Below are 22646 nucleotides of genomic sequence, written 5' to 3'. Positions count from 1 at the left end.
TGAAATAATTTTCACAGCTTCTGTAAGATGCTTATTCATTTGGTAAGATTAACTAATGAAATTGAGCTTAATTTGATTTCAAAGTAAAAGCCGGATTGCCAGTTGTTGCTGTCACTTTGGAACCTGCTGTTTGACCAATGTAGTTTCTTGCTTTTTCTAGGAGAAGGGCACTAACACTGGCACAGTGACATGTTTGAAATTCAGTACTACTAGGTTCCACTACTTAAATTGATCTCCATGCAGAGCCATTCTTAGAGTGCCCTTGTCCAACTTTGCTGTTAAAAGAGCCATGGCGAAAGCCACAGCTGAATGACAAAAGTAGAATTTAAATTTAAGAACCTTATAACCAATTTTAGAGAAGTAGAAAATCATGGTAAACACCCATGTTTAGTTTTCAGTGCCATGAAACATCACTTACATGCACCTTTTTATTCTATGAGAAGATAAACTCAGCTTTTAGTTACTACTATTATTTGTATGTTATTGTGCTGCATTTTTCTCTTAATTATTATTTGGTACGTTCCCAAAACAATTGAATCTTTGTTTTTGTTCTTTTCTAGATTCTGCGTGTACTTGGTGAAAATGCAATTGCTGTTCGAACAAAAGCCATGAAGTGTTTGTCTGAGGTTGTTGCTGTAGATCCCAGCATTCTAGCCAGGGTAAAAAAGAAAATACCTACCATGCACATATCACCCTTAAAATATATCTTTATTTCTTACTCTGAATTTTTGTTTCATTTGTTCTCTTAGCTGGATATGCAACGAGGAGTTCATGGGCGGCTAATGGATAACTCCACTAGTGTACGAGAAGCAGCTGTGGAGCTGCTAGGCCGATTTGTACTCTGTCGTCCTCAGCTTGCTGAGCAGTATTATGACATGCTGATTGAACGAATACTGGTACGGTGACTTGTGGTATTTATGGTAAAATAAGTGGCATTGGAAAATTTGCTTTTAACTGAGCCTGTTTAATAAATTGGAATTGTTTGAATGGTGATGCTTTTAAGGACAGCCTTATAAAATGCGCCACTTGCTTCTAGGGAGCCTTTATTACATTGAAAGGTGAACTTCTACAGAAAGTCATACAGCATCAGGACCAGTGCTATATTCCTTTTGATTCCATTATTAGTGTTCAAATTAACTGTGTCATGGCTTAAGCCCAAGTAGAAGTTTAGTGCACATCATGCAGCTCCTCACTCAACCCCCACATCTCTTACCCCTACCCTGGTGGAATGAGCCAGGGGATTCCACTAAAATTTACATGTTGAGATATGACTAATAATTGAAAACAAAGTAAAATACAATAAAAATATAAATAACGATAATAAAAAGGAAACAAACCATTGATGCACAAAGCAGTTGCTCACTTTCTGCTGACTGATGCCAGAGCCCCATTCCCAAACCTAGACTGGCTGTGCTTTCTAATAACTCCCCCTAGTTTATATACCAGGCACGACATTCTGTGATGCGGAGTATCCATTTGGCCAGTTCAGGTCACCTGTCCTGGTATGCTCCCTCCCAGTTTCTTCTGCCTGCCTCCTCATTGGCAGAACATGAGACAAGGAGGGAAAAGAAGTCCTTGACTTAGCCAAAACCAAAACATCAGTGTGTTATCAACACCATTGTCATTCTGAATCTAAAACACAGCACTGTGTTTTAGACAGATACTGAGAAGAAATCAATTCTACCCTAGCTTTAACCAGGACAAAGAGAAATAAGGAATTTTGCTGCATTTTTGAGGTCTGAAATATGGATCATTAAGGTCAGCTTTTCTATGCTATTTTTAGTGTTTTCAAAGGTTTGTTAGTTTTTTTTACAAAAAAATGGGGGTTTTGTCTAGGTGTTCAATGTTAATTTAACTGTCGGATAATATTAGCTTCTAGTATCTGTGTCAGGATTTTAGTCAACTACTACACATTTACTATAGTTACATGATAAAATAAGTTTGTGAAGGCTTTTGGAGAGAAGTAGGTCATGTGCATACAATACTACAGAAAGCAGTTGAACCTGACATTCAGATTCAACAGATTCTGAGCAAGGTGAAATGAAGTGAAGCTCCTCATCTATCTCCTTAGATGAAGCCTATTAAAATGGAAATGACTGCCTGCATGTATCTTATCCATAAGCTTTATCCAAAGCCTTAAAGTACTACTATCCAAATCTGCAGGGAATCTTGTGTGTTCCAATAAAGTAGCTAAAGCATCACCATATCTGGCTTGTAAGTTCTTGAGTAAATAAGTGGATTGCAACATCATGAGCTCTTAGATGGGAGGGTATAGATGGAGAAAGTGCTTCAGCATTCTGGGAACTGAACCAGAGTCTTTAAAACAAATTATGCTGAGCTTTTGTATACATGAATTCCAGAAGATTTTAGTTGCCTTTTCTAAATAAATTTTCCAAGTCAGTTTGGGTGATCTTCAAATATTAATTCATATATAGAACATAAACTAATGTTTCTGATTTGTTTTCAAGAGTGTAATTATTTTCTCTTCACAGGATACTGGTATCAGTGTCAGAAAAAGAGTCATAAAAATACTTAGGGATATCTGCATTGAGCAACCAACTTTTCCCAAAATTACAGAAATGTGTGTGAAAATGATTCGGAGAGTCAATGATGAAGAAGGCATTAAGGTAGAATGAAACATATCCTTCAGAATTTTAATTATTGTTACTTCAGTGTTTCCCTATTTTGACAAAATTAAAAAAGTATTTCATTTCTCCTTTGTAATATTTATGAGTTATGAATTTTTAAGGGCTTATATTTTAGCTTTCTGTAATTCTCTCTGACTTAATTCTCTTTCGTTTCTATCCTCTGTTTTCTGTATCTTCTTGCTGACAATCAAAATATTTTAAATATCTTCCAGAGATTTTTTTTCTTCTTGCAAGTATTTTCTCTGGTGCTTCTCTTTTCTAACAAGCGAAATTGGCATATAAAACTTTGATATCTGCAAATCAATAGTTTTTAAGTAAAAATTAACTACTTGACGTTAATATATGCCATGTGTAATTATTACAGTTATAAAGTATTAATCTCTACTAATGTTCAGTGAGGCAGTTGTGCCCCCTGAAATGTTGCTTATGTGCTCATTCTCAAAATTTGCAGAAGGGCACAAACCTAATATAATGTGTTAAATCATAAAGCTGACAATGATTATTTTGCTTAACTTGACAAAATAATTTTAAAATTGTTGAGTAATTAGGGACACAGCTGTTGTAATTTTGTATCACACTTTCAGTAGAAGTTAAAAATTTTAAAGCTGCAGCAGATATTTTTATAACTCTTGAGGTACGTTAATGTAAAGTGGCTTTCTGAGAAGACTTTTGATCAACAAGCAGATGAACAGCTAGAGCCAAGGTGCTGCTGGAAAGGGAGGATGACCATGTTCTCTCCCCTCCTTACTCTTTCCTTTCTAACAATAAGGAAAAAGGAGACATAAACTTCAATGTGTTTTTAACAGTTCCATGAAAGAGAAGTCATTTCGGAATAATTTTTATTCGCTTGCATTTTATTCTAGATTGTCCTCCATTCAAAAACATTGGAAGGTAACTATATACTTCCTATATTTGAGTGTAGAGACTTGGCTTCTCTCTCTTTCCCACCTTGTCACAGCTGTTTTGTAAACTAAAGGAGCGTACCACTGCTGCTGCAGTTCTGCTGAAGGGATTGTTTGTTCAGCTGTCAGCTTCTCAGCTGTGTTTTTCTGAGGAATACCAATTAATGCAGGAACGTGGTAACTTTATTTTCTGTAGCATCAGTTCCCGTTGTTTCATTTTGATGAAGTTTGGCATGAGATCAGTGTAAGTCCTGTAACAGTAGATCTGGGTCTGTCTCAGATAACATTTCCTAGTACAGTCTCATTTTCCTAATTCCTTATGAAAAGGCACAGATCATCAGCACATCTGTTCTATGGATGCATTAGAAATAATGTAATGTAATACTAATGTAAGTTTATTTATTTCTGCTAATATTTTATTTTCCTTCAGAAATTAGTGAATGAGACATTCCAGAAGCTCTGGTTTACTCCAACTCCACACCATGACAAAGAAGCAATGACAAGGAAAATACTAAACATCACTGATGTGGTATGTGAAACAAATTTGAATTGTGTACAAAATTCAGTTTTGATTTTAGTATCTTAGAAACATTCTCTGTATTTTTTTGAACACAGTAATATGTCAGATGGTTTCCCTTTTTATATTTCTTGGCATGAAATGTACGCCAAAAATATTGTGATTGAGCAGGCTGTAGGAAATCTTAAATGCTCACTAATCTGCTGGTAATAATAACTGACCACACTACATTCAGATTCTATTAAGTGTTTGTTCAGTTAAAACACAACCTATTTCTATTGTATGTAACATTCTACAGGAATTGCTAGCAGCCTATAGTTAAGCCTACCTAAGAACTTGTCTCTTAAAAGAAAATTTTCCTCAAACAATTGATAACCTTTATTTGGCAAAGTTAATGAGTTGTTTTAATAAATACAGGGCCATGTTTTTACTCAGAGTAAACTGATGTCTGCATAATTGTATCTTACTATTTAGGAGCAACAAATTAAATAGCGTATCTCCCAAATAGCAAAGTCTATTTTAGATAAAAATGTTCTAATTTGTAGTGAAAATACATTGTGTAAAACCATTGTGCTGAAGAGGTGTTTTAATATAAATTATTCAAAGGACTAAATTTCAAATTTAAAAACTGACTAAATTACTTAAAATTATAAGTTTAAACCTCATTTTACTTTACAGGTTTTTTTTTAATTATAGTCTAGTTTGCATTTTCCTGTCTGAAAAGTCAGTCAATTTGACTTCTGTTTAATTCTCATTGCTCTTGCAAGTTCAAATTTGAACCACCTGCGTGCTGTTCCTGATATACGATACCAGTGAAGGCTTATTCTGTTTATATAAAAAGTGTGTTTGTGTGTTTGTGTGTGTGTGTACTTTTCTCTGGTCTCTGGTGCCCAGTGACAGGAAAAAGGGAATGACCCGAAGTTATGTCAGGAGAGGTTTAGGTTGGGTAAAAGCAAAAGGTTTTTCACCCAGAGGGTGGTTGGGCCCTAGAACAGGCTCCCCAAGGAAGTGGTCACAGCACTAGCCTGACAGAGTTCAAGAAGATTTGGACAATGCTCTGTGACTCTTGGGATGTCCTGTGCAGGGCCCAGGGTGGGACTTGATGAACCCTGTGGATGCCTTCCAACTCGAGAGTTCTTCTATGATGTACATGCATGTCCACTTTCAAAGTGTCAGAATTATATTTATACATAAATTTGTGCAAAATTTTCTACAAAATGGAAGCTTATCTTGCACTAGGGACAGCAACCTCCAGTAAAATATGTAGGCTTTTTGTTGTATGAAATACAAATTCTAGAGTCACTAAAATGGTGGGAAATATTTTTCAAATACAGAAGACAGTTTCTGCTCTCCATTGTTCTTAATGCATATAGAAATATATGCATATATGCTGGTCTTTTGAGATGATATTTATATTGAAATAGTTTTTCTTCAGATGCCTTGTTTATTAACCAGTTTATTCTCAAATATACTTATAGGTTGCAGCTTGTAGAGATACAGGTTATGATTGGTTTGAACAGCTTCTTCAAAATGTAAGTAATGAATTTTTAATGTATAGTGCAATCATTGTTAGAATTTTAGTGTTCCTTTTGCTTCTAAAATACATATAATGGGAACTCCAAGAGCAGTCCTACAACAGACAAATTCAATTCCTGCTCTTTAACATCTGACCTTTTTTTATCCTTCTCAGTGCAATTTTCTTTGGCATTAGTTTCTGTCTTTGCAAGTGATCTATTAAAAACACTTCTTGATTTTGGGAGAAGTATCATTTGTTCATTTAATTTCATTGGTTCTTCAGAAACAACTCACATAAGACAAAGTCCACAGTTAAGATACTTAATTCTGAAATAAGGTATCTAATGATATCAGGTTTGTTTTAAACACTAGATAAGTGTATTTTCACATCCAATGTATTTTCTACACAATTTATGGAAGAATTGAATCTTCAGAGTATAAGTTAATTTTGCATTATATTCTATTTATATCTAATACCAATATTTCTAAGAACTGAGCTTGGTTTGTTTATATCTCTTAACCTGTGTTATCATTCTCTGCATCTTGCATGCACTGGTTAATTTTCAAGCAAGAAAATCCTTTGATTCCTCTCGGGAGTGTAATGAAAATAGGTTATCAAGTAAATCAAAGCCTTTTCAATAAGAGCCTCTTCTCTGAAGAAAAGGCTGTAATATGGTCTCAGTCCTTCTTAGATATTAGAAGAAGCTTAATGGACACAATTTTAGTACCTAAACTCATATGTAAAAAGTTTAAATAAAGTGTTGATATACAATACAGCTATGTTAGATCCTCATTTGGTATTTTACCTTAGTGTCAAAAACATTTGTTTTGAATTTTGCACTTTATTTCTCTAAGCATTTTAAAAATCTTGTAACTCCTGCTAGTTTCTGCATTATTTCATTAAGTATAAAGCAGCTTCCATCCTGATGCAAAAAATAAGGAGAACTATTATGGATTTTTATTACAAATTTTATTTATATTTAAATATACTTTACTTATATTGCTTTTTTACTTCCTGTAATTTTTTCTTCACCATGTAAGTTTTATGGAGAATTAAATACTTTTGTAGTCTAAAATCCTTGTGTATCTGTTCTAATTGTTATTATAAAACCAGAATATACTCTATGCAAATGAATGCGGCTTTACCATGAAACCATTTTCTGTTTCATCTGCTATAGCTGTTGAAGTCAGAAGAGGATGCTTCATATAAACCTGTGAAGAAAGCCTGTACTCAACTTGTTGACAATTTGGTCGAGCACATTCTTAAATATGAAGAATCTTTATCAGGTAATATTATTTAAAATTCAGCTAAAATCCTTTGAATTTTTTTAATGATACTATAACAGTTGTTGAAATCTCTTTATTGCAAAAAGTAACTGTTCTGGAATTCCTGTTAAAAGCTGATTGTAATAAATCATGGTACTTAGGTGATGAAATTTAAGCTACTATGTAATAATAAAACTTCCCTAATCTTCAATAGCTAACTACAATCATAGAACTACTTTTAAAATAGCTGATTCAAACTTTCAGATCACTGAAACCTAAACTATCATGGCAATTGTATTTGCATTTGTAGGTCTGTATTTGTAATAGGAATCATTGGCTGGGCTAATCTAACGTTTACAGTAAGGAGTATAAAAATTGGTGATGTCTTTGATGCATCTTTGCTTCTTTTTTCAAGTTTTTTGTAGTCACATATAAATGTTGACAGGGTATGTTCCCATTTCAAATAAGAACATTCTGTTTTGATCTTTAAAGAGATGCAGTGAAAGAGATACTCAAACAGTGTTTAGGCCATATGTTTTTCATTGCTTAAACAGTACTCGGTCTTACTGTCCTTTTTGTGTTTTCTAATCTTTTGCAGATTCTGACAATAAAGGTGTGAATTCCAGTCGCTTGGTTGCTTGCATAACCACTTTGTTCTTGTTCAGCAAAATAAGGCCCCAGCTAATGGTCAAACATGCCATGACCATGCAGCCATACCTGACCACTAAATGTAGTGTAAGTAGAGATAATCAGTCTTTTCCCTAGGTAATTGAGCATGAAAATGAACGTCTGTCTTGTATACTTGATGAAATTTAAGGTAGGAAAAGGAAATCTAAAATTATGGAGTTTTTTCATAAGCATTATGGCTTTGGAAGTTACTAGATCCTTTTGAAGATCCCTGTAGCTTTAAGATGTTCTCCCTCACATTCTACATCCATATTTTGCAGCCAAATGAAACTGAAACCTGTGCTGCCTCTTTCCTAGTTTTTCTCCCTTCAGGAAATAGTTCCTTAGAATTGGTTTTGTTTACAGTCACAGTCTTAGAAATAGTTAATGTTTAACATGTTAATATTAAGATTTAAGGATAAAGTTTCATGAGATAGAGTGACATAATATGTAACAAATATATGAGAAGAAAAAAATTATTATTTCATCCTTTTCTAGACTTCATTTCTCTCTTCTCTAGCTCTAGGGCTCTTGTATTCCCCATAAGACATTGTAGAGAGCTCTAACACTGAAGCCCTCCCACAGTCAGGTCTCTGAATCTTTGCAGTGGTTTCTGCCATTTTGATCTGTCCCCCAACTGGTTAACAGGAGCAGGGCAGGATCATGCACCCACTGCTCAAGGATGATGAGCATGAGTGGATGGCAGCAGTGCCTTTCAATAGGGCAGGCTTAAGGGGTAATTGTTACCAGCTTAGATTGTAGATACAGCCTGGCACTTTGCAGGCATTTTCCGTGTTCTCTAGGCACATTTACAACAGGCTCTTAGAGCTGCTTCTGAACAAACAGTATAGGAAAGACTTCTCTAAATGTTTTCTTGTTGTGGTTCATTTAGTGGATTGCAAATGGTTTGTTTTGTATTTACACATGGTTGAGGTGAATCATGAAATTACCACTGACAACTTGAGCATGTCAAATAGCTTGATACTGGCATTCAGGATTTATACTATCCTGGTTAGCAAGCTGGATTTGTCAGAATTCAAGTTCTAGCAGCATGTCTCTTTAGCCGATGTTTTCCATAGATTCCATGCAGTTATGATAATGCAAACCAGTAGTAATTTTAATTGTGACTTCTACATTTGTGCACATTATTACCTTTTGTTTAAGGTACATTAAGTCATAGCACAACTTCATTTTGTTGCTGATACCTTGTTTTCAGGTGTTGAGTTTTCTCTAGTGTGCATTATCTCAGAAAGAGTTCCTAGATTTCTTGTAAGACTCCAGAAAATTTTCAGACCCAAATGTTTTCAGGTGTGACACAGCCTTGATAAGAGGGTAATTTTGCTCATCCAGACTTTTTTTCCTCAGAATGCCTGCAGTAAACAGAACTAGATTTCATAACAATATGTAATTTGGTAGCAGATGTAAAGTATATAAATATTCTTTTAAAAATATCTTAATTAAGTTGGAGTTTTTAACTGTCAGTGCATATTAGTTTGTCCATGGCCAGAAGTATTAAATACTGTAAATGCTGTTGTTTCAGACCCAGAATGATTTCATGGTGATCTGCAATGTTGCAAAAATCTTGGAGCTTGTAGTGCCGCTAATGGAGCACCCAAGTGAGACCTTTCTTGCCACTATTGAGGAGGACCTCATGAAACTCATCATCAAATATGGCATGACAGTAAGTTTTTAATTGCTACTGTTTAACTGATTCCATTTCACATGACTTTGGTTTAAAGACAGTCTTGTCTTCATTATGAAGATAACCTTTGAGTCATGAAAATCAGCCTACTGGGTTTACCAGGGTTTCCACATGGTTTTGCTGTATTTTATTCTGTTTGAGTAGGTTTTCAGAGCAGTCTAGGGAGGGACATTACATTATATCTGTTAGATTAATTTTAGTTCAGCATATTTTTTTCCTGCATAACTTCACAATAATCTCCACTTAAAACTTCTAAGTAGATAACTTATTTGTTCTTTCTTGCTTCTAGGTTGTTCAGCACTGTGTGAGCTGTCTTGGGGCTGTTGTGAACAAGGTCACCCAGAACTACAAATTTGTGTGGGCCTGTTTTAATAGATACTATGGTAAGCAAAATCATAACAAGTAATTGTCACTTTTCAGTTTTGAGTACAAGTCTTATCTGAGGAATACACCACAATTAAACTCTGTAATAAAAACTTTTATTTTACTGCAGGTGCACTTTCTAAATTAAAAAATCAACACCAAGAAGACCCCAACAGTACAATACTTACTGCCAATAAACCAGCACTCCTTAGATCACTTTTCACTGTTGGAGCACTGTGTCGACATTTTGATTTTGATCAGGAAGATTTTAAGGGCAACAGTAAGGTAAAATAACTTTCATTTATTCTCCGTATCTTAGATTTAATGACTGTTCCACTTAATTTTGAAAGGACATTATTCCTAGTCCCCCAAAGGTATATATTTTTCCATAATGCATATGGTATAGCTTTCTGGTTTTTAAATACATGATTTTGCAAGGACTGTGAGGTAAAGTTGTATTTCTCCTTTCCTTTTTTATATATATCCTTTCTATAAGAGATTAAAAACATCTGTTTCATCTTCAAATAGTTATTAATATTGTTTTAATTTGCCCAGGTTAACATTAAGGATAAAGTCCTTGAACTGCTGATGTATTTTACGAAGCATTCAGATGAAGAAGTACAGACAAAAGCCATTATTGGTCTTGGTAAGAAATATTAATTTTTTTATTATTCTGCTCTAGTAGAAATTCTTGTATATCAGTAGGAAATTATGTATTTGTGTAGTCACAGTAGAGTTTGCCTAAAATCAAAACTTATGGCATATTTTGTTTGAGAACTGGTCATAGCAAAACTGTGAAAGGGTTGCTAGTTCCATAAGTGTGCAGCAGCCTGGGTGCTTTTGACAGTGCATATTTGATGTGTCACCAAGCTGTAGAGGGCAGATGATTTCCCAGGTAATGTAGACACTATTTTTTTACTCCACATGCAAGTATGCTGTAACTCCAAACCTTGTTTTTCAGTCCACAAGGTAAAAAAGGATGGAAACACTTGGAACATTTTAGGGATAGGAGCAGGCATTCTGAAGGAGTCAAGAGAACTGCTGTTTATAGTAGCTGGATGGCCTTTGTGAGATTAGTGTGGCATTTCAGTGACTTGCAGTAGAAAATGAACTGCCACTGACTTAGGGACAGAAATCATGCATCCAAGGAAATCTTGTTTGGGCAGATAGGTCTTGGTGTCTGGAAGAGCTCAATTCATGTTTATTGCTTGGTTTAAAATAAATTGTGTCCAAGGCCCAAGGGCCTTCATTGTATGATTTAACTGTGGACAAGAATTTGCCTCTTTATGTTGCTTTTTAGGTGAGTTTTCAGATATCCTACTCTAATACAGGCTGAGGGGTGTTCTGAGGATAAGGCTCAAGACTGAATCTTCATTTTCAATTCTGTGAGAAACAATTTCATGACAATTGAGCAGAATTAATGGCATTGGAGTTGCCTCAGTTGCATTAGCAATGCTGTGATTCTCTGGACTACTTGATGTTTTTCTAGGCATTATGTCAAGGTAGATGATACTTTCCTGTAGTCCAGTCCAGTTTAATTGCGCTCTACAGAATAATAGCATGTGGGGTAGAGTCTGTATTCCTAACCACAGACATGATTATTCTGCTCATGGATATGGAGTATATCACATTTGCCAAAAATGTCTATAAATTATAGACTAAACTGTGATCTGTTTTGTCAGTAGTCATTCTTCAGACTTTTTTTCTGCCTGTAAAAATATCTATCTTTATATTAATTAAACCTCACTGGTTTTAGTGATATATTGATTTCCAAGTACTGATTCTGGAGAGAGCTGGTTGTATGGAGATGTGGTAGACAGTGGAAATTTCCACCTCAGGCTGGTCTCTGAGCAAAGTTGTTGAACTCATTCAATGTTTGTGAGCAGCAGTACAGTGAAAAGCACTAGCAAGCTAACTCAACATTTATATATGGTGGAAAGGGTCATGTGAAGAATGTACTTTCCTATTAGCCTTTTTCACTTTAGTAGGGACACTCAGGAGTTTTAGCCTTTGCCTCAGGATATGCCACTGCTGTTGAGGGATTAGGCCTAATGCTAACATTAATTATTATGGTTATGCTTCTCTTCCAGATGTGTACTTGAAAAACAAGTTGAGGATATAAACTTGTTAGTAAATTTAGTTAATTTTTAAGTACCTAATAGTTAATGTTTTACTCAACCGAGTTTAGTTCTTACTCTAAAGATTCTTAACAGAGTGAAAACAAAGGTATGAATAGAAATTATGTGACAGCATCTCTGAGATGTGAATTCAGTCCTTAAAAAAACATACATCTGGTGCCTTTCTTCATCTCCTATGACAGCCTCTTATGCCAAGTAAGATTTCTTCCCCAGTTAATTGGGGATGGAAAAGTAGGATTTTCCCTGAGAATACTGGTGGTTTAGATTTCTTAAAGTGAATGAAGAAAAGGTCTTATGAGCTGTTACAGATACATCCATGTGCTTTTCATTTTTAAAATTAACCATAAAAAATGGGTTGGACTTTGCACAGAGGTGGTCAAGTTACAAACATCAATATACACTTGTATAGACCACACAATCCAAAGACCACCCTAATTTCTTTTCCTTCTCTTTTCCCTTTCTCTCACCTGCTTCTCTGCTTTTTGTTTTGGGACTGAAATGAGATCTGAAACACACTGGGGGCTTACCAGATTAGCCTTTACCTTATCTGCCTTTGTGTGTGTGTGGAGCCTGTTTCAAAAACTTGACTAAATCTTCCCTCTGTTACAGCTATTCTTATATATAGCTCTTGCTTAATTTTATTTGCTTTCATTTCTTTCCCCCATTTTTCTTTTATGTTCCCATTTTTATTATGTGCCCATTTAAAATCTGAAATTTTTGTGGTCGTAGAAAATGCATTTAATGTCTGATTTTCCTAAACAGTCTTAAAAACAATTAATTACTTGAATGTAAATTAAATCAGGATGTTATGTTCCCATTACAGTTTTTTGAAGATACTCCATAAGAGTTTGTCAGCAGCACTCCTAAATCTACATACATTATCTAAAATGGTATATACTGCCAGTAATTTAGAAAAGTTTTTATTAAATACAGACTTAAGAACAGCGAGTTCATTGGCAAGGGTAAGGCTACAGCTAAGAACTGTTCTGTAGTGTGTGTCTTGCAAAACACATAATCTTGGGAACACTTCAGATGATCTTCAGGTGAAGACTACAATAAGTATATGCATAATGACAGCAAGAGGTACAAATTTTAGTGTGTTCCCTGGTGACTATTTTTTCTATTATGATGTTAAATACCTGTGGTATTTATCAATTTTTCCACATTTTCTCTGCATCTGTATGAGTCACAATTTACAGTTGCAGCAAAATGTTTGTCTCTAGATATATTAGAATGTTTGTATTAGAAAAATAACAGATAATTTTTGGCAACATTCCTTTCTTGTTCTTATGATAGTTCCTAGTTCTTGAGATGCAGGCCTCTACATCTGGAACCATCTGGTTCTAGACCTGTACAACTTCCTGTGCAGCTGCCCTGCCTGGGTCACTCAATTTTATCCATCAGAGTCATGTTAATGGAATTGTCATGGCTATCACAGCACCTTGTTAGCAATGGGTGAAGTCCACAGGGAAGTGTGATACTGTTTGGACTAGAAAAAGCTGCTGGGAGGAGATACATTTCATACCTTTCTTCTGAAGAGCCTGAAAAGCAGAACTGCAATTTCTATATTATAATAATGAGAAACCATTTCCTCTTTTCTCCACTCTTAGGATTTGCATTTATACAGCATCCAAGTTTAATGTTTGAACAAGAAGTGAAGACTCTGTACAACAGCATTCTTTCAGATAAGAACTGTTCAGTAAACTTAAAAATCCAGGTGTTAAAAAACCTCCAGACCTACTTGCAGGAGGAAGATACACGTATGCAGCAGGCAGACAGAGACTGTAAGTGCTGAGTTCTTCTGTTCTCATGAGCCTTGCAAAACCCAACTTTGTTGCATACTGTTACTATATACCTGTGCTGAAACACCTAAAATTGTAAACAGATCAGTAGTACTATACCCAAAGTATTTTAGAATTATTTAAAAATACATATATGCATAGATGTATTATTTACTTCCAAGATGTTCAAATTCTGGAAGCAATACAGAATTCATAATTGCTGAAATGATGGAAATAATATTTTTTATCCAAAAACCCTCTAAGTTTAATTTGTAGATAAAAAATAATAAGCACAACATTTAAAAAAATATTTTATTAAGGAATTAAGGCTTGAATTAAAATTTTGTTTCTTTGTATTTTCATATATGTTTATACATTAGACTGTTCTGTGATTCATGAGATCATAAACCTATTCTAAAAGACAGCAAAAGTGTGTATTTATTGTGAAAGATCAGCATATATCAAGTGATGGCAAAATAAGTACCATGATGAGTATGCTATTGCTTTTGTCCTTTTTACAGGGAAAAAAGTAGCAAAACAGGAAGACCTGAAAGAAATGGGTGATATTTCCTCAGGGATGAGTAGTTCCATCATGCAGCTATATCTCAAACAGGTCCTTGAGGCTTTCTTTCATAACCAGTCCAGTGTACGCCACTTTGCTCTAAATGTCATTGCACTGACATTAAACCAAGGTCTCATCCATCCTGTTCAGGTATGATAGGCTTTTGTGGGACTTTCTTCTATACCTGTTTTTAGAGGCTTTCGCACTTGCTACATATATTTCCAGGTCTTCTCTTCTACTTACGTTACAGCAGTTTCTTACTGTAGCCAGAGGCCTTTACAAAAGGCATATTTTGAAATCTGCTTTATGTTGTTAGCCGACAAGATTCCAAATGCTTCATTTTCTGTTTTTTGGATTAAGATGTAAAAGCCCAGGCAGTACCTAAAGAGCATGTAGAAATGTACATTGGAGCATAACTCTGTTATGACTTTGAGGTATATGCCAAAATGTTTTCTTTGTTTAGCTCTTTATCTTGTGTCAGCTTGCTTCCACCTCAATCCCTATATCCTCCAAGCACTATGGAATTCCACAGTCAGTGTCAGACCTTCAACCATCATCTCCATCACCCTTTGCTTACATAATGTTTTGTAATTAATTTTTGATGCTGCAACCATTGCACATGTTCAGTCATAAGTGGTTTTTTGGGGGGTTTTTTAAATGCAATTTTCTGTATTTCAAATTCACTTTAGAGTTTGAGAAAAAGGGAAATACTACCTGAAACCTCACAACTTCATTTGTATGCTGGTGTCTTGTAGTATTATGTTCTATTTACTTGAAGAAAGGGTAGTAAGTTGCATAGACCTTTCTATTCTAATTTCTGCAGTAGAAACAAAGAAAAAGGCTGAGAAAAAGGAGGTAGAATGCCTCTGAATAACCGTTTCATTTGTTTTTCAAGTGTGTGCCATACTTAATTGCTATGGGCACAGATCCAGAGCCCTCTATGCGAAATAAAGCTGACCAACAGTTGGTGGAAATAGACAAAAAATATGCTGGGTTCATTCACGTAAGTAATTCTAATTTAACATTTTACAAAATACCATTATGTTCTCTAGTGGTTTAACACTTGAATATGCTTCAGGTCCAGAAAAAGAGTATACAGTAAAAAAAAAAAAACAATAACACTAAGCAGTTGTAAAGATGACTCGCCTGAGAAACAGAAACGATAATATAATTTGAAGTGTCTCTTCTAGTCCACAATTTCCTTTAATTTATGATTCAGATTAATTATTTTCACACTAAATAGTATTTTAAAGCCTTTATTTGATAAGAGGTAAGAACGAGTGTTTCATAATGTTTAGCAGTGGACTAAAAAAGAAAACACCATGTAACATGTAACCATGTAACAGTCAATAGAAGTCCTTAGAATATATATATTAGAGTGTGCAAGGCACCAAGACTTTATAAATTGTAATCTAAGCAGAAGAAGCATAAGAAGCTATTTATGTCTGATGAATCTTGTTAAAAAGAAAAACGAAAGTCTATGTGAGGATGTGAAGTTGTGACATAGTGCCAGTTCTCTTTAAGATCTGAAATGAAGCTGCAGCATTCTCCGTATTTTGGAAGATCCCAGTCTAGGTTCTCTGTGTGTACTCTGTTGTAGGACTTCTCACATGTCCTTCTTTGTATTCCAGTGCATTTGGAGCATTGTACTGTTGATGGCATCCAAACAGATAACTCATCCATTAAGTGAAGGCTAGCAGTTGAAATTTGCTGTGTTAGGCAGCTAGGATTTAAGACAGTGTATAGACACATAGACAACTTTTCTGAACAGTAGCAGAGGTACTATGAGGACAGTTGTCTATGCAGCCTAACTAGAAAATAAGTTTGTTCTGAAACTAGAGCAGGACCATTGAAGTGAGTAAAATCAACTGGAAATTATTGGACGTATGAAAAAAAAAAAACAAAAAACAAATACTAATTTTCTGTTGTTAGTCCTATTGTACTCATATAGATTCGGTTATTGGTTCCCTACAGGGGATACCAAGCATATACATGTGGTAAAATATTCTGTTCATGTACGAAAACATTTCAATGTTCTTGAAAATTGTTTAAGTTGAAATACCTGGCTATAGTGGGTAAACAGATTAGCTGTATGGTCCTAGCAGAATTTACAGTCAAAGCAGTTCACAAGACATTCTGATCTCTGCCACAGGTTCTGTTTGATAGCTCAGATCTGTTTATCGTCTCAAAAGGTAGTATTGCCTCAGTGTATGTTTTTTATTTAAATTTCAGATGAGCATCCCGTAAAAAGGATTCAGTTGTACTGTTTTGGAAGCAATGTTTTGAATAAAAATATATATTTCCATTTCAGATGAAAGCAGTGGCTGGTATGAAGATGTCTTACCAAGTACAGCAGGCAATTAATACCTGCCCAAAAGATCCTGTGAGAGGTTTTAGACACGATGAATCATCCAGTGCGCTGTGTTCACACCTCTACTCCATGATTCGAGGGAACCGTCAACACAGACGAGCCTTTCTAATTTCTTTACTCAACCTCTTTGATGATACTGCAGTAAGCACCACATTTCCTTCACTTAAAAAGAAGTTTAAATGCAGCATTAAAAGCTTAAGTTCTCCTTTTGTGATGTATTTTTATGACATAATTATTGATAGCTTTGTCCCCAGTATGTATTTTTTTTGCTTTCTAATATAAGGTATTTATCCATGTAATAGAATATATGTTACATCACTCTGTACCTTTTTATACTCAGTTTGGACTGATTAGAAATAATGTATCTTTAGGTATGACTAAATTTTGCATGTATAGAAGTTGTTTAGAGTGGTTTTTGGGGGCTATATAGAATAAAAATTATGGTCTTTTTTTTTTTTTTTGCCCTGGATTCTTAGGAGCATTGCAGAAGTGTATGGATCCGGGATATTTCTACATGTATTTATGCGTAATTTTTTCTTTAACTTCCAGAAAACAGAGGTGAATATGCTTTTGTACATAGCAGACAATCTAGCCTGTTTTCCGTACCAAACACAGGAAGAGCCGCTGTTTATAATGCATCATATAGACATTACATTATCAGTTTCTGGTAGCAACCTACTACAGTCATTTAAAGAGGTATGTGCATTTATATTTTAGTGTATTTATGGCGGTGGAAACATAAGCTTCTCTATAATGTGGTCAATTTTTCAGTGAATGCAGTACCATTATCATTGTGTGAACCAGTTGCGTCACTTTGCATGTAAACAATAGTCAAAAACCAAGCAACACTGTCTGTTCTGACCTTTATCTGGTAGACACTAGTCAAAAACTCTACTTACATTGCTGCTTATATTATTAAAAAATAAAGATGAATTTTGAGAGCAAATTTATATGATTTCCCAATATGGCTGAATAACAACCATATTAATTAATTGTATACATCTGAAAGCACATGAACCTGGAATCATCGTGGAATACTAGTTTGTTCTGGTTGTTTGTAAAATTTTAATAATAAAATCCAGTTGGCAGTTATTTTGTTGTCAAGTAGCTGATGGCAGTTGCATTTGTGTTGCTTGAGAGATTTAAAATACATTGTTTATTGCAAGAGAGGAGTGGGCAGTATTTCTTAAGGCAGCAGTAAGGACCTGAATCAAGACAGAGTACCTGTTGTTATGGCAGCACACAAGCCTGTAAGTGAGAGGCCTCTGCTGCTTAAACACTTCAGTGTCTTCCTTTCCTGAAGAGCTGTTGCAGTCGAAGGTGCAAATTGTCAGGAACCAGTTTCTATAATGTCCAGTTTGACTAAAACACAAGTCAGAGTTGATGCCTGAAGGTTCACTGCCTGAAATGTACTGTGCTTTAAACTCTCACCCTACCAAAGTTGATTTTTAATCTGCTAGAAAGAGACAATACTTCTTCAGGTTGAGAACCAGTGTGTAGCACCCAGCTCCAAAAGGATGAGATCGTGCTTAGGTCTGTGTCCTGAAAAATCGTACTATGTGCAGTAATAATGCATATGTGAAGTTAGATCTGTATATCTACAAGTAATCCTAGAACTAATCATAAAATGACTATGGTTGGAAGGGACCTTAAAGATCACCTTGTTCCAACCCTCGCTTTTGGGCAGGGACACTTCCATTAGACCAGATTGCTCAGAGCCTCACCCAGCCTGGCCTTGAACACTGCCAGGCACAGGGCAGCTGATTACTATTAATCATTATTAGTTCATTATTAATATGATCACTATCAATGACCATCACATATGTCATAGAATTTCAAGAGACAAGGATTTAAAACCACTTTAAAACCAAAGTACTTATGGAAATCTCCATGAGACACAGAAAGTATATTCAGGTGAAAGAAAAACAGAATTTTCTTCCTGATTTATTGCATTTGGCTTTCTACTGTATTTTGCTGTCACTGTTAATGAACTTCAGCAGTCTTTTAATGACAACATAGCAGGGGAGTGCTTGTTGCTTCAGTTCCTTCTGTATGCAACTTGCATGAAAATCTGGGTGTTGGACAAATTTTTCAGTATATTTTTGCTATAAATAATTTTAAGAGTATCAAGTTATAAATTAATAATATTCTTCAATGAATTCTCTTTAATTTAAGATAGTAATGATTTTGGACAGATTATTTTAGGAACATACATTGTATTATTTATCCTAATTTTGGAATGTGTGTTAACTTCTTTGTTGTGCAGTCTATGGTGAAGGACAAAAAAAAGGATAGAAAGCCTTCATCGGAGGAGGAGTCCGAGAGTGACAGTAACAGTGGCAGCGGGAGTGAAAGCGAGGCGGAAGCTTCTAAGCCTCGGAGGTTACGGAAACGAGTGGACTCTGATTCAGATTCTGATGAAGAAAATGATATAAATGCAGTGATGAAGTGTTTACCTGAAAATTCAGCTCCTTTAATTGAATTTGCTAATGTCTCCCAAGGCATATTATTACTTCTGATGCTGAAACAGCATCTAAAGAACCTCTGTGGATTCTCTGATAGGTAAGGCTATTTAGATAGTAGGACACTTGTTATGCAGTGACATTTTTCATTTGTTTAAGTTGATTGTAACTACCTGTTTAAGCAATACATTTGTGTAACAGAGAAAAGAAATTTATTATGTTGAACTTCGGCTTAAAAAAACCACAATTATTTGATTTCTTACCAGGGCTATCTATTGTATATGGAATGATTCAAAGAAAAATACTTATATTGGAGGTTTTAAAAGCTTTTTGTTCAAATTACTCTGGACTTTCCTTTAAAGGTCTTCTCTTTTGTTTTCTTCAAACAGTAAAATTCAGAAATATTCTCCATCTGAATCTGCAAAAGTTTATGATAAAGCTATAAACAGGAAGACAGGAGTGCATTTCCATCCAAAACAAACTTTGGATTTTCTGCGGAGTGATATGGCTAATTCCAAGATCACAGAAGAAGTGAAGAGGAGTATAGTAAAACAGTACTTAGATGTAAGTAAAGTTGCTTTGCAGAAAGTCTGAAATCTTTTAATACAGTATAAACTGGAAAGTACATTTCAAAATGTTAAGTTCCTGGTTACCTTATGTGATGTGTGGATCTTCCTTTCAGGATGTTTAGCAGGACTGTACTTCAAAGATTTCTAAGAAGTTTAAACTCAATGGTAATTAATTTCAGCTTAAGGGTATTCATCTTTTTGGAGTATTTTCCAATTTCTGGTATCCATGGTGTATACCTCTCCCATATTACTTGTTCACTTTATTCCCGACTCTTTCCATCACGGGAACAGAGACTGTGGTTTGCTAACTGTCCCTCACCCTTCACCAATAACAGATAGAGAAATCTTGCCATTTGAAAAACTCAGGAAGAAAGCTTGTGTATATCTACAAAAAAAAAAAATCAGAAAGTTAAGTTTGTAGAATACAACATAAGCTGTTCAAGTTTGTTATTTGTTTTACCCTGTTTCTTTACTTTGCTACTTGTTTCTAATATAATGTACTGTGATATAAATGTCCACGTTTAAAGTTACAAAGTGAACTGATCTTTTCTCTTTTAATAGTTCAAGCTCCTTATGGAACATTTGGATCCTGATGAAGAGGAAGAAGATGGAGAGGTGTCAGCTAGCACAAATGCGCGGAACAAAGCAATTACCTCGCTGCTTGGAGGAGGCAGCCCTAAAAACAATGCAGCTGAGACAGAGGACGATGAAAGTGATGGGGAGGATAGAGGAGGAGGCACTTCAGGGGTGAGGCGGAGGAGGAGTCAACGTATTTCGCAGCGTATTACGTAAAATGATTTTTATGTGCTTATAAATGTCAGTTTATTATATTAAATGTACACCAAGTAATGTAATCCACATGAAAAAAAAAAGCATTTTGTAGATAGAGATTCTCTACTTAACCGTTTATACAACTTTTGTAGAAAGTTTAACAGAAAAGACAATAAAAAAAAAACCAAACTAGAAAATGAGATTTATCCCGTATAAAAAGTTATTAATTTTCCTTTGGAATGTACTGTGTGTTATCCTTTTTATTGTTGCCAAGTTTTTATGTAGCTTTATGATTCATGTGTATATATAATTTTATATATCAATAAGAGATAAAGACACGGGTACAAATTAAGAGTATGTGGTTTTACAAGGATATGTTAACCCCTTGGCGCTGGCGGTCGCGGTGCGTCTCATTGCCGGCAATGGAATGTGTGCCGGGGAATCCCAACTCCCGGCGTCAAGGGATTAAAAGCAATAAAAGCAATAATTTCACTAAAGTTCTTTTGTGTAACACTTGGTCTTTTTTCCCCCCAATGTTTTAGTCATTGAGAAGGTCAAAACGAAATTCAGACTCTACGGAGTTGGCAGCACAGATGAATGAAAGTGTTGATGTCATGGATGTCATCGCTATTTGCTGTCCAAAGTACAAAGACCGACCACAAATTGCAAGAGTAGTACAGAAAACCAGCAATGGCTTCAGTGTTCAGTGGATGGCAGGCTCCTACAGTGGCTCCTGGACTGAGGCTAAGCGCCGTGATGGCCGCAAACTGGTGCCTTGGGTAGACACTATTAAAGAGTCAGACATTATTTACAAAAAAATTGCTCTAACGAGTGCTAATAAGCTGACTAATAAAGTTGTGCAGACTTTACGATCGCTGTATGCCGCCAAGGATGGAACTTCCAGCTAATGAATTTGTACATGCAGCCAAATTTACAGGAATTGAAATAACAGAAAAACTTGAAATATCAACTTTCTGGCAAAAAAAAAATCAGTTAAATGAAGAGTAAGAATGGAACCTGGGACGCGGGGAAAAAAGAAGGAAATGTTTGGTAAACATTTTTGTGGGAGCTTCCTTCGCTGTTGTGCAGCAGAAACTTCTCAGTTCATTTTTACTCCCACTGTATTATAGTTTAACAAAAAAATTGTTTATATCTTGAAAAAAAAACCTTTCTGTTTAAAAAAAATAAACAAGTGAATGTTGGAAATTAGTCTGTTAATGTTCTTAATAAAGTGTTCTTGGAGTTTAACCTAGCAGCGGATGGCTTTCTTTAGCTTAGCCCAGTTTCCAGGAAAGCATTGTTTTTCCAGGCTGTAAAGTGGCAGAATCTCCTGGATATATAATTTATTCTGTTGAAGAAAAAAAAAAAAAGAAAAAAAGCATGCAGTATCTATGACCTACCTGCAGGAGGAGTTTTTGTAAATGTAGATTTTGATGTATTAGGTCACCCTGAAATAATACAAGAAAAGGGATCCCCAGCAAATCTGGTGGAACGAATACTGCAATAAATTTTTTTACTTCTCTTTGTTACTTGTCTGTTTCCATTTGAATTTCTTATTGTAAAGATCTGTTTAAATCCATTTATATTATTTTGCAGTCTTTTATGTAAAATTTACTATATCAGTGGTTTTCAAAACAAGACATAAAATATTGTTTATACAGTTTGTATAGGCTGACTTCTGAATAATTGGTATCTTTTTATTTTTATCCCTAGAAGGGTGTAAACACAAGTTAACTCCAGGGTTTTATTGTATCCTGCAATATTTAGTATTAACTATATGATTTAGCACTGTGCCAAACACATTTTCAAGAGTACGTTTTGATATAAAAAGAAACTATAGTTTATTCCTTGTATGCTTCAATTTCTTTCTAATGCTGTCCAAGTGGTAATTTATGATAGTTCAGATTTGGGGAAGGCTGAATGACTCTTCTTCTTGGGCGAACTGGCCATGTATGCATTTCTCTGGGTTAATGTAGAGAGGCTTGTGCCAAGAGGAGCTAGCTACCAGTGTCAGAGGAGTGAATGGGTGTGAGTCTGGGCAATTACACTACATTCCTTCACAGACAAATATTTTAAGAAAATGTTTGTATATTAGACTAATTTTTTTACTAATTGAAAGATGTTTTCACATTTTGTAAATTGAAAAAATGCTGTTGAAATCTTCCAGAAGTATTTGCTTCAACTGCCTTGCCACAACATTTCATAAGCAGTTTGTCTTCCTAGAGAGCAAGAAAAGCAGCATATTTGCAAACAGTAAAAAAATCTAAAAATGGCTAAACTTTTTAGGAGTCTATTAAACCCTGGTGTCTTTTCAAATGTATTTATCGAAAACACGTGTTCCTCAACATAGTTATTTTTCTATTACTTTTGTTTTGTTTCTTTTAAAAAATTAATATATGATAGGGGGCTGTTT

The 22646-nt window shown here is 35.0% G+C and overlaps 1 protein-coding gene across 7 annotated transcripts in view; it reads left to right on the top strand.

Moving 5' to 3' along the window:
* Positions 1-21762, top strand: part of NIPBL (NIPBL cohesin loading factor) — a 147764-nt gene extending 126002 nt beyond the window's left edge. For 4 of the 7 annotated variants that reach the window (XM_059492651.1, XM_059492650.1, XM_059492654.1 and 1 more), the window contains 20 exons: positions 561-659; positions 750-896; positions 2493-2627; positions 3981-4079; positions 5546-5599; positions 6761-6869; positions 7447-7583; positions 9055-9195; positions 9506-9599; positions 9710-9864; positions 10135-10225; positions 13328-13501; positions 14020-14210; positions 14956-15063; positions 16372-16572; positions 16981-17127; positions 18698-18993; positions 19283-19457; positions 20024-20209; positions 20776-21762. In XM_059492651.1, coding sequence (XP_059348634.1) covers positions 561-659; positions 750-896; positions 2493-2627; positions 3981-4079; positions 5546-5599; positions 6761-6869; positions 7447-7583; positions 9055-9195; positions 9506-9599; positions 9710-9864; positions 10135-10225; positions 13328-13501; positions 14020-14210; positions 14956-15063; positions 16372-16572; positions 16981-17127; positions 18698-18993; positions 19283-19457; positions 20024-20209; positions 20776-21141 — 3105 coding nt within the window. In that variant the 3' untranslated portion in view covers positions 21142-21762. Of the gene's footprint in view, positions 1-560; positions 660-749; positions 897-2492; positions 2628-3980; positions 4080-5545; positions 5600-6760; positions 6870-7446; positions 7584-9054; positions 9196-9505; positions 9600-9709; positions 9865-10134; positions 10226-13327; positions 13502-14019; positions 14211-14955; positions 15064-16371; positions 16573-16907; positions 17128-18697; positions 18994-19282; positions 19458-20023; positions 20279-20775 lie in introns of those variants that run through there. The other 3 variants (XM_059492653.1, XM_059492652.1, XM_059492655.1) reach the window with 3 other exon arrangements.
* Positions 21763-22646: the final 884 nt, after the last annotated feature.

This window comes from Ammospiza nelsoni, chromosome Z (assembly GCF_027579445.1).
Source record: "Ammospiza nelsoni isolate bAmmNel1 chromosome Z, bAmmNel1.pri, whole genome shotgun sequence".
In the NCBI taxonomy this organism is placed as follows: Eukaryota; Metazoa; Chordata; class Aves; order Passeriformes; family Passerellidae; genus Ammospiza; species Ammospiza nelsoni.
Note: the sequence above shows the minus strand (reverse complement) of the source record. Positions and strands in the feature narration are given on the sequence as shown.